We start from the raw sequence: 12,456 nt of genomic DNA on the forward strand, positions 1-12,456 counted from the left end.
CAATTTAGCATAGATTCCCCCCGCGCAGCTTTACAGAGAATTAGCCAACGCACTTATCTTGTTTGGTGTCTTGATAGGGCACGTTTTAGAATTGAGATATTTTTTATTAAAGCAACATTGTTATTTTATTTAGCCACTTTATGGGGTAAAAATACTTGAGTGCGATTAGATAAGGGCGTAGATTTCAAGATACTATAGGACGTTAGACTGTTGTTGATTTTTACAGTGGTAGATGCCAGCAACAACAATCTGTTGCACGAATTGACCGGCTCGCACCCCTTAATACCATGACCACAATGAAGATAGGCGTGATGTGCGGGTAATTCCGCATATCGTTTGATAAGTGTGCGTGCCGGAGGCCTAGATTTTGTACCTTTCCATTTTCATTTTAAGGAAAGAGTGGCAAGGAAATTTGACACAAAGAAAGAGAAACATTTTATTCTTGTACTCGTATTATTTCATGTTTATTGAAAGGTACCGGCCAGGACTCGAACGCGATCTCAGAATGTATAAACAAACTGATTAACAATTATGCTATTGTTATACGAACATTTTAATTTTCCAATGAATAGGTACTTTTTATATTTATATACTTTAGATTGGATTTGAAATTACTTTCTCGATACTCTTTGTTTCATTACCTTTTTTTCTTGTGATTTCCCGAAGTTCATTGTTCAACGGAAAGTTCGTATAAGAAAATTCTTGCCGAAAACTTTTGGCATCTTTGTCGAGTTTAACCTCCTAAGGATTATAACTTATTTCATTAGTGCTTTAATCGTTTAAAAGCTTTTCTTGTAGTTAGCTACTTGTAGTTTAAGTTATTCACCTAATGCCTTTAAGCTATGTTATTTACTTGTTTCTTGTTTTGGATATATAAAATTGTTCTTTCAGATAAAAATTGTTTAGAGAAGTTTTTAAGGCAACAAAGTAACTTTCTCAAAGATAAACTTAATTAGTATTTATTCATGTTTATTATTCTTCTAAGAGTGATTAAACTTTCAGATTTCGGTTTGAGTTAACTTAGCTATTTTGTTTTCGGCCGTAAAATTAGGTGGCGCACCCTCTCTGTGTACAAACTATTCCCATAACCCATTCTTTCATATTAATGCTTTTTTAAAAGCCTTCGATGACTCAGTATCTCGATTTAGAAACAACATTAGACCTTGAGACAGTTTTGCTATTTTGTAAATTAAAATCGATAGATTTAATTATGCGTACATAATTAAATCTATCGATTGAAAGTTAGATTACAATCTTACATCATGTTCCTTATCTTATCTTACCTATTATATAAATGTAAAAGTTTAGATGAATGGATGTTTGTCAGAGTTTTTAGCCTAACTTTGAACCGATCTGGATGAAAATTATGGTAGATGTAGAGCATAATCTGGAATAGCACATACGCTACTTTTCTTCACTTTCATGCGGACGATGTCGCGGGCGAAAGCTAGTTGAATCTAAATTTGCTTTTAACTTAGTCGACTACTGTTATCTATACTATTATAATAAAGCGTAAACACACACTTCTTTGTTGCCTAAGATATCAGCAATTACAGTATATTTTTGAATAATTTTTAATACATGCCCTACACTTCCTTCACACTTTAGGCTATATATTTTCACGCCATTAAACTTAGGGGTTAAATATTTTGGATAAAAACCCAAATATGGGAAAGAGACCATAAGTTGCTGCCAACATCAAGGAAGCAAGGTTGTCATTTTTGCAAATTGTTTTAATTTTATGCGGATGAAGTCACATGGGAACAGCTAGTGTTATGTATATTTTCAAAGGAATGAAGCAGAATTATTCATCGCTTCAAATTGAAATGGTAATATAATATTTTATAAAGATATATTTCAAGTTGAGAAAGTCTACACTATGTTATATTCAAAGTGGAAGTACTAGATGTATATATTTTCTCGGAAACTAACGCATGCGGTCGCAGTGAATCTCATTTTCTCAGATTTGATTTCCTTTACATAAGATTTTTATTTTAAAATTGCATTTTTTAAAAATGGAAAAATGCTACAATACTAAATTTTCAAGCACAAGTTGTGATATGTGTTGTGTATAGCTACACTTTTATAACACGCGTATATTGTTTTTATTTTAACATTTGATTTGACTATTAATTAAGAAAATTGTAAATTCCATAAATATCCGTAAATATGTATATCAATAATAAACCTTATATATCAATAAGTTAATTTTTTTTCGTTCAATTATCAATCGATATAGGATTTTCAAGTTATATGAGGTCGTTTTAAATACTGACTAGCTGTTCCCGTGCGGCTTCATCCGCATGCAATTATGAAAAATTTATTTTATTGTTTACATTTGTCAATCTATAAATTGCAAATGTCAAAATGACATGACATGGTGATAAAACATGGCAACTGTGCTTCCTTGATGTTGGCAGCTCGTAGCTTATGGTCTCTTTCCCACATTAGGGTTTTAACCAATTTATTTGCCCACTAAGTTAAGTAGCGTTAAAATATATAGCCTAAAGCTTGACGTAAGTGTAGGGCTTTTTATTAAAGAAAGAATTGTTCAAAAATATGCTGTAATTACTGAAATCTTACGCCACAAAGAAGTGTGTGTTTACGCTTTATTATATTAGTAAAGAGAGATTAAGTTGTCTAAAAGATTTATGATTTATGCCTTAAACTTAAGGTATGAAGTATAAGAGTACCTATATTTATAAACGACAATATTTTATCACTCCCACGGAGATGAGTAACTTCGTCTTCAGATTGTTTTGCTTGCCATATGAAAATTAGTAACGTAGGTGTAGTTGTCAGTCCATAATACTAACGGTTTTGTTATTTACGGATTTAACATAATGATATGTATCTTTAATTCTGTTTAGTAAATTACCCCGATAGAGGAAAAATACAAGAACAGAAATAAACAATAATTATTTCTTAATTTAACTATATATAAACATGCATGTTTGAAGAGTATGTAGCAAAGAAAACTTATTTATTTTCTATATTTCACAAATATTTTATTTTCAATTAATAGTCTGGAAGACTTTATTTGAAAATTTAAAGAAATATGAACAGAAGCATACGATCTACAGTTCTAGTATAGAAACTCAATCTATTATTTATTTTTTTTTTAAAAAGAGATTTAAATATAACCGTGAAAACCTAATGTTAAATCCAGTCAAGATATTCTTGAATTCTAGATGATCAGATGTTACACAAAGTGTTAGTCACAAGGAATAATACGCAAGTAAATTGGCAACCTGTCAGCAAGACAATATAGTTCGCCTCTTGACAAAAGTATCGTTAAGTAGGTTAATAGACTCTTGATACTTCGACCTAGCGCTTAAAGAGGATATAGACGTGTCTGTGTTTATTTTGGAATATAAAAATATGACGACTATAGTCTTAAGTAAATTTAAGTAAGCCACAATTTCCAAAAGAAGCAATTTTTTTATAGACTTGCAATCAATGCCGATTTTAGGTGTAATAGCAAGGTTCCTATGGCACCACCTTTTTACCATGACTAGTTTGTTAAGAGTGTTATGTGTGCGTAATTAACAGATTGTGGCACGTCTTAGGCGGTCCTACTACGCCCTACACTAATTCCGGTACTGCTGCTGCTTCCTGTTCTGCTGCTGCCTGCTTCCTATTTTAACGCTTCTAAAATTCCTTTGTGATCGATCGTCTGTGTTTTCATTAACAGAAAGTATCGCTCACATCTTTGAAATCATAGGTAACATTATTTATGTTCCAAAAATATTAAATCGCTTCAATATCTCGCGTTAAATTATTTATTGTTCAAATTAGACAAAGAACAATTTACCTTGTGGGTGGTGAGTAATAAAATTTAGTTAATAGACGGTGACCCCCGGGTCGTTATTAGAGTAGAAAGGTCGAATCAATGAATTCATTTACATCTTAAGTAAAACAATGGATGTTATTGTTATGAAATAAACTTTGCTTTGACATGTTTGAGATAAAGGGTTAAATATCCTTAAAATGATTTCCTTTCGACCTAGATAATTTAAAAACTAGTTAAAATAGCTGATACAATGTTTTTTTCTAAAACACACCACGTGTTCCTTCAGATTAGAGCCATAAATCCAAGTATCATATTGAAAACCCCAAAAGAGTTTCATTTAGGTTAGGAAATTAATTCAAAGCTGGAAGTAACAGGCTTCATATTGAATCAGTTTTTGAAATGTCTTTTCACAGTTCCGAGTGACGAGTATTAATGCAGCCTTAGGAGCGGTGCGGTACCATTTTAATATATTCCCAGCCGTACTTATCCCGCATTAAAATCCCAAGAGGCCTCCCAAATATGTTGAGGTTGAAAAATTTAATCTCTTCAAAACCGTGATACTTCGGTAAGTCCCATTCGTATAAGATAATAGCAACATAATCATGAAAATATTTAAATAGCCTATTCAAAATGTAAAAATTGAATGATACATTAATAATAATACCCTGGTACGCAGAAACATCTAGTCATTATTAACTTACGAGCTGTTGCCCGCGACTTTGTACGCGTGGTATTAGAAAACATACAAACTATAAAAATCACAAAAAGCTACGTATCCCTCGGGAACCGGACATTTCTCGGGGATGAAGCTTATCCCATGTGTACTCCAGACTTTGTTTTATATCTGTGCCAAATTTCAATAAGTTATGTTTGTTAATATATTTTCAAAAAATATGTTGAACCGTTGCAGTATGATCGAGTAAACATTAAAAAACTAAATTAATGAATCCCACGGGAACCGTAACTACTCCAGGGATAAAAAGTAGCCTATGTGTTCTTCCAGACTATGCTCTAAACCTGTCCCAAATTTCATGGAGATCTGGTCAGCCGTTTAGGCTACAAACGCTAACAAACATCCACCAATCCATCCATCTAAACTTTCGCATTTATAATAGTAAGAAGTTAGATTATAAAATCTGATGTTCCTGTAAAAAAATCTATACAGTAGAGTACTTCTTTGTGACATTTTAACAGATATCGGAGGAATAGCGACCAACATCTTGTACTCGTAGTATTGGACTGTAACATGGGTAATTTGCATCGAACTGGGCAGCGTTTACTGAGCTTTGTGTTTTGCATCCATTAACGGTCACAATGGGACAATCGCCGGTTCACTAATGGCAATAATATTGTCCACGACCTCACAGATATATAAATTATAAATTAACATTTGCTGTTTACACAGAGATTGTACTTTAGTATATTACATATATACTTAGCATTGATTTTCTAATAAAGTTTAATTAGTTTTCTAAGAAGATTAATAAAAGAGCATTATCTTTAACGTTATTATACTTTAGAATATTGTATAATTATATCACTTTTTATTTGTAATAATTTCTAGAAAGGTTTCTAAAATGAGAAACCTGGATACTCGCCATTTACCTTAGAATTCATCCTTACATCCATCCAATCATTTCGTTATGATTCTAACTTAAAAAACTAATTTGTATAATCAAAAATTACAGTACCATGGTCAATTAATTTGTGATTCACGTCTAATAAAATAGTTTTTCATGTCTGAATTGATTATTATAGTTGTATTAACCTTTGATCTAGTCATCGTTTAATATAAGACATGATAAAGGCAATTCAATTATTCAACATCCCTGCGGCAGTTGAAAGAGTGAGAAAAGACAGGAAATTAGCCCTTCAAGTACCTTTATATTTACTTCGAAAGACTAAAACTTACTATCCCATTTGCTAGTTATTCGACAGTAAAAAGCTTTTAACTGTTAAATAAGAGGAAAGAAAGTAACAATGAAAATACTTTCTAAAATGTATTCAATATTGTTATTAAATAAATATGATCCAATGAGTAGAATATGCTCTTAGTGTAGGATTAACAATATTACTTAAGTTTTAAAGCTTAGTGTCGAATGTTGAGTATTAAGCCCGCAACATATTAGTTATGATATTTTTAATTTAAATGTCGAAGTAGTAGTTAGAATGTTGTCTACAGGGGCACAGTTTTCGATTTTAGTTAAGACTGCCTATTAGAACTGAGCGTTTCTAGCGATTTTAAACTAAAATAAATTCCCCAAGTGTTCCAATTGTAATGTGTATGTTGTTTTAATTTAATTACCACAATAAGAAGACAGCGAAACGTTTTTTGTATCGCTTCATGGCGTTATTAAGCGGATTTCAGATTTGATCTACGTATTGCACATTGCAATGTATGGTTTATATTATTCATAACATTTGCGTGAGTTAGTAGTATTCAATGTTATTGATCGGTGACAAACGATTGTCGACCGATAACCGACGGTGACACGCCGCCCATCTGATAGCTGAAGCTTATCGTTTGCACAGTGGATAACAAAAGCCAACACGATTTTTTTCGCAAAAATCAATGATTTTTTTTCTTTTTTCAAAGAAGGCCTTTGTTGTTTGTTTACGAATTTGTTGTTGCGTAAATTGGTCGGGAAACATTGAAATGTAAAAAAATAGAGAGAATGCATTTGAATCAAATTAAATTAATTAATCAGAGATTGTTGAACTTCTATGCGTATATGGTTACTCAGTGTGCATAGTGTAAATATATATTCGTAAATCTTATATTATAATAATTATGGGAATATGATGTTTATGTTTTTTTTTTCATAATTTACGAACAAACTTTCTGGCATTTACCAAACTTTTAAACGTAAAAATCACGAGATATTTACAAATATGTCTAAGTGAAAAGCTTTTCGACATAACAGTTACAGTCGCACATTATTTGCGATTGATTTCGATTTTATGTAAACCATAAATCATCCCAAGTTAATATACTCGTATGTCGCGTACTCATCAATAACTGTCAAGTGTCGGAGAATGTTTTAGATGTGTACGAAACTGTTTTAGCTTATTTACATAATTATCACTTAGCTACATACCTTCCAAATGGGACGACTTAAGTTAAATTGTTGCCTTTGATACACAATAACAACATTAAATTAACTGTTAAAACGCTTTTGTCACATAATTTTCAACTTAATTTAGACTAGCTGTTGCTCGCGACTTCGTACAGGTGAAATTTAAAAATAAAGCCTGCTAGCTTTTACCCGCGACTCCGTCCGCGTGGAATTAAAAAAAACTGAGTAGCCTATGTGTTCTTCCAAACTATCCTCTACGTCTATGCCAAATTTCATCGAAATCCGTTCAGCCGTTTAAGCTACAAACTCTAACAAATATCCATCCATCCATCCATCCATCCAAACTTTCGCATTTATAATATTAGTATGATATCAGCAATAATGAATCTTTCTAATCATCATCATCATCATCTCCTTATCATACTCCCGTAGGGATTGAATCTTTCTAATGGTGAAAGAATTTTGAAATCGACCTAGTAGTTTTTGAGTTATTTCAATAGGTACAAAAATACAAATCTTTCCTCTTTACAATATTAGTATAGATTTTATTTAATGTTACTGTTGTACCTACCCTAATTTATTCCTAAGTTGTTAATCAACTTTCAATTAGTTAAGAATTTATACACTTAGTTTATTTATTAAAACAATTTGATATCAATTATGGTTCTAAAATATTTCATTTCATTCTAGTTATAATCCTATTACTAATACCGGTTTTTTTTTCTTAACAGTCGGGCTGAAAGAACTGAAGACACCGTAGCTAACAGCGCTAACCTAACCAACAATGCTGTAAGGCACAAGATAGTTGTCCTTGGAGCAGCTAAAGTCGGAAAATCTTCCTTGATCACTCAATTCCTGTACGGCACATTCTCTTTCAAATACAAGAGGACAATTGAGGAAATGCATCATGGCGACTTCAATGTGTCCGGAGTTCGATTGACGTTGGATATTTTGGATACATCTGGTGCTTATGAATTCCCGGCTATGCGTACTTTATCTATGCAATCCGCGGACGCATTTATACTAGTATACGATATAACGGATGCGAACAGCTTTACCGAAGTCCGTGCGTTGAGGGATCAGATTCATGAAGTGAAAGCGAGCACTGCCGTACCTATAGTTGTGGTCGGCAATAAGGTTGATCTAGCTGAAACTGGAGAAAGAGAGGTAAGAGCTTTTAACGTTGAATAGAATTTGAAGTCAGCAAAAACCATTGTTTTAACAAGTAATTTTAGAGATCAGCCAATTGTTGTATTTTTTTTTCAACTTCTACAGACTCTTGGTCGGTACTCTTTTTTGTACAGTTTGTTCTTATTTCTTTTTTTTTGTTGCGTAAACCTTATAACACTAGTGAGTTCCTTTTTTTTCTTTAATGTACACTATTTTTTTCATAAATACAATTATACTGCTACAAAACAAAATTTTTACTTATACTAACACATGAGTTGTCGGTGGCGACGGATGTATCCTTATACAGAGCCTATGTCATTTTTTCCAGACCTCCTACGATCGCTGTATCGTGTTTATAACGATAGAGTCAATAATATAAAATGAAATGTAGTACATCGAGTCAAATGTTTTTTTGTTGTAAAAATGACACTGAGTAAATGATCCTTATTTTCACAAAGAATTAATTACTTTTCTCTGTTAATTCGCAAACAAACTCTTCTCGGAATCAAGACCTAATTAAACCCTTAACAAAGACGTTTCGTTTCGTCTTAAGATTTTATTTGTCGAGCGACTCTCGTACGTGGAAAACCTTCGACTAACTTTCATATTTACTTACCAAATAACGTTTCAAGTTTGACTCTTCGAGAATAAGAACTCATTGTTTGTTTTAGTAAAATAAACATTAATGTAACTTGTACACCATAAAATTAATGACTCATATTACCTACGGAGAATTGCAGAAATTAAGAAGGGATCACAAAAACATGCGAAATAAAGGAAAGAGCGATGAGAAGAGGCTTAGTACGCAGGATAATTAATGCCACTACTTCGCTGGTATATTTTGAACACGGAATAAATTCTTTTCCTGGAACGCCATTATGTTTACGCGAAAAGCTGAAGTGTTTTGTTTTATAATTTTTTATATATGAAGTCTTTCGACTAACATCGGGTAATATTGGGTGATTTATGACATTGTCTTGTAGGCGTGGTACTTAGGTATTTCAACAAAATAGTCGTCTTGATAGTTGGTTTAGTCGTAATCCTCAATATCACAATTCATATTTCCACTAAATAATTATAGATCGTAACGATATCTTTCGATTAAGATATTGAATTGACGTACACCGAACACATGGTCGCGTACGCACTCCATCGCAACTCAAATCGAACTGACTCGAATGACAAAATGGCCGCCCTACCAGTGCTCCTTGTTCGCCATGGGCATAGAGTAAGCCTACATATACATTTGTTTTCATAATATTTACAATTTAATGTATTATATATGTTGTACGTAACAGTTTTTGTTGCAAGGAACACTTTAAAATGTATTTCGGAGAAATTTAATAATTTTAACAAATAAGTATAAACAGTTAAGAGCTGGTTCAAATACAAATGCACTGATTAAGCGTGACTGAACTTTCTCATTAGCGTTAATTAATTTCGTCTGCTAATAAACAAGCGCAGTCAGCATTAAATCCTATTAGAAGCGTAGCTGTCGGGGGCTTATTCTGAAAACGATGATAATTTACCTATGACTTGTATATTAGTTGGAACACGGATTTAATTTCCGCTACGTGATTGATACAATGTCGTATTCCGAGTCGTGACGTGTCGTATTCCGTGTCGTGTCGTGCCGTGCTGCAACATGACGTCTGCATGTCGGAAATACATCGGACATGACCAACATTTTACACACCACACCTCGCAAACTAGAACCAATTTTACGTTAGTTCTTTAACTTAAAAACAGGAAAAAGAACAAGTAGTTAATTAACTGTTTTTTAATAAAAATTATTTAACTGCGATCATATTGTGCGAACTCGTATCCGTCAGAATTCACGACAGATTTCACTCACGTCAGGACACACTAGTTCGAAAACAACATCAATAATGTCAAATTACGTTATCGTACATTACAACTATTGCAAAAATATTGTAACCCCGATATCAGTGTAATACACGAAGTATACAATGCAACTGTACTGAACATGCAAGCAATGTTGTAAGAATTATTATTTTGTTTGTAAGCGTATATTGTCGGCTCGCAGCCCGCGGGAGATGTACTCAACACCTCTGTGCGTTTTCTGCTCCGACGCCCGCATGTTCAGCTATAATTAGAATAAATTAACTCCGCTGAACTTACATACCAATCGATAATTTATACAGGGCGCAACAATAAAAACAAATACGCTACGAAATAGTAATATCAATTAAAAACCTCTTAATTTAGAATGATACATTAATTCCACAATGGATTTATTACAGGTTGAGTTCCATACAACGGAGTCTGTGGTGACAGTTGACTGGGAGAACGGGTTCGTTGAAGCCTCAGCGAAAGACAACATTAACGTATCCCAAATCTTTAAGGAGCTTCTCGTCCAGGCCAAGGTTAAATATAACCTGTCACCAGCGCTTCGACGGAGACGACGTCAGTCTTTGCCCACTGGACCCCAGGGTCCACCGGGGTCCAGCTCTGCATCACCAGCGCAACCCCATGTACCCTCGCCGGCACAACTGGCGCACTTACAGCAGATACGAGAGCGCCACGCTAACAGCAAACGTAACTCTTGCGTCATTTCTTAAATGTATTCTAGTCCATTATTAGAATAAGTGTGTCAAATGTAATTGTTATCTTCATTTAACTGTATACTACATTCCTTGATGTCATTAGATATAACCTAGAAATATTATTTTGTAGACATTTTGGTTACTTACATATATTACTCCGTGTTTCATGTCATTTGGTCTAAGATTTGACTTAGATCGGGCTGCCACTTTTGACTCAACTACCGCGCGTGTTATACTGTGCGATTGTCGATTGTTTCGCAGCCCATTCAACTGTTTTGTTGCACAACTAATAATCAGTGTGCGCACCTCCATATAAACTCATAATCAAAGCGAGACTAAACAATTGTGCGATAGTTTAGTAAAAAATGTGCGTGTCTCTTATACTGTTGTCTTAGTCAACTAACGAATACTGTTTATCCATAATCCTATATTGCACTAATCATTTCATTGCATAACGAAGAAATACATTTTCATTTATATAATAAAATAAGATAACGCCAATGCTAAGTGCAAATAATATTTAGATAAATGTTTTTCTTCAAATTTGTATGGAAAGGTGATAAAACTTAGAGTGACTTGTAATGTGACTGGTTTGTTGTAAGTAAATCTTTTATTATTCTACTATTAAATAAGACTCTCTGATTAACTGAATGTATACAGTGTACTATGTATTTAATTATAATTCATAAGTTGAGTGTTTATACGCAATATTTCTTAAAAGAGGCACAAACATTTGTAAGTAAAAAGATCATTTCTAAATAGAAAATAAACCAAACTTTTATTCATATAACTAAATAAGTTATGCGTACGTGAGTAGTAGAAATCGACCATAAAAGTCTTTTTATATTTATCCAGTATCAATTCGAAATATTACTTTTTCTGAATTTGTAGTAATTCTCAGCTTCTTTGTCACGAGAACGTTGTATGTCCTTCGGGGACAAAGTCTCGAGAACGAAATGAGATGTCTCAGACATGATAATTCTCGTAAATTAAGGCCAGACCCGCGGGCCTCGTAAAAATCAAAACTTTCTTTTCGCATTTATTAAAATGAACTAAATCATCTTAACTAAAACGAGAACACTTATTTGAGATTGGCGTAAGATGTTATTTTGATCAACTAATATTAAAGTTACTTATCTACACATTTTAGGAAATGTCTAAGTGTTATTTTTATGTACAACAGTGGCAACCGTGCAATCAACCACCTAAATCCGCCACAATGTCGAAGCGACTGCTGCCCATAGACATCCCTAATTGCAGATGCGTTGTCTACCCTAAATTGACGGAGGTGGTAATGCACATAAAGAGGATTTTCCCCCTTCTTATACGTCTCCTCCAAAGTCAACTCTACTTTCCCATCCAATCCTTTCCTTAGAAAGGGTGGAACGGGAAAGGGACTGAAATTAGGCCTCAGGCACCACACACATCAGACGAAACGCAGAATTGTTTCCTCTTCACGCCTGTCTTCTGTGTGATCGTGGTATTTATTACACCAGACGAGCCGGCCCATTCGTGCGAAGATATCAAAGCGGGTTTTACCACTGTTAAAATTATAACGTTGCCTTTTTTGACATAGATCGTTTAAATTGAAAATATGAGAACAGTTTCAAAGGTTAATCCAAAAGTTTGTTTTCACACAAGATGGAATATATTAATTATGAAACACGACTTCCTTCAACATGACCGAGTAATTAATTTTCCTAACTTTATACTGCGAGCAACAACTTTTGTCATTTAAACAACTTCATATGTTAAATCTATATCGTCGCGTTAATAATTGCTTTAGTTTTTACGTAATGGGTAAGATTTGCAATTTTTTTTTCTAAAACTGAATCTAGTGATGATAACG

The 12,456-nt window shown here is 33.4% G+C and overlaps 1 protein-coding gene across 1 annotated transcript in view; it reads left to right on the forward strand.

Annotated features, from left to right (window-relative positions):
- Positions 1-10,903, forward strand: part of LOC106109254 (ras-related protein Rap-2b) — an 11,258-nt gene extending 355 nt beyond the window's left edge. Inside the window, exons 2-3 of the mRNA XM_013290669.1 lie at positions 7,602-8,037; positions 10,305-10,903. Coding sequence (XP_013146123.1) covers positions 7,602-8,037; positions 10,305-10,622 — 754 coding nt within the window. The 3' untranslated portion in view covers positions 10,623-10,903. The remainder of the gene's footprint in view (positions 1-7,601; positions 8,038-10,304) is intronic.
- Positions 10,904-12,456: the final 1,553 nt, after the last annotated feature.

This window comes from Papilio polytes, unplaced genomic scaffold (assembly GCF_000836215.1).
Source record: "Papilio polytes unplaced genomic scaffold, Ppol_1.0 DF821289.1, whole genome shotgun sequence".
Lineage (NCBI taxonomy): Eukaryota > Metazoa > Arthropoda > Insecta > Lepidoptera > Papilionidae > Papilio > Papilio polytes.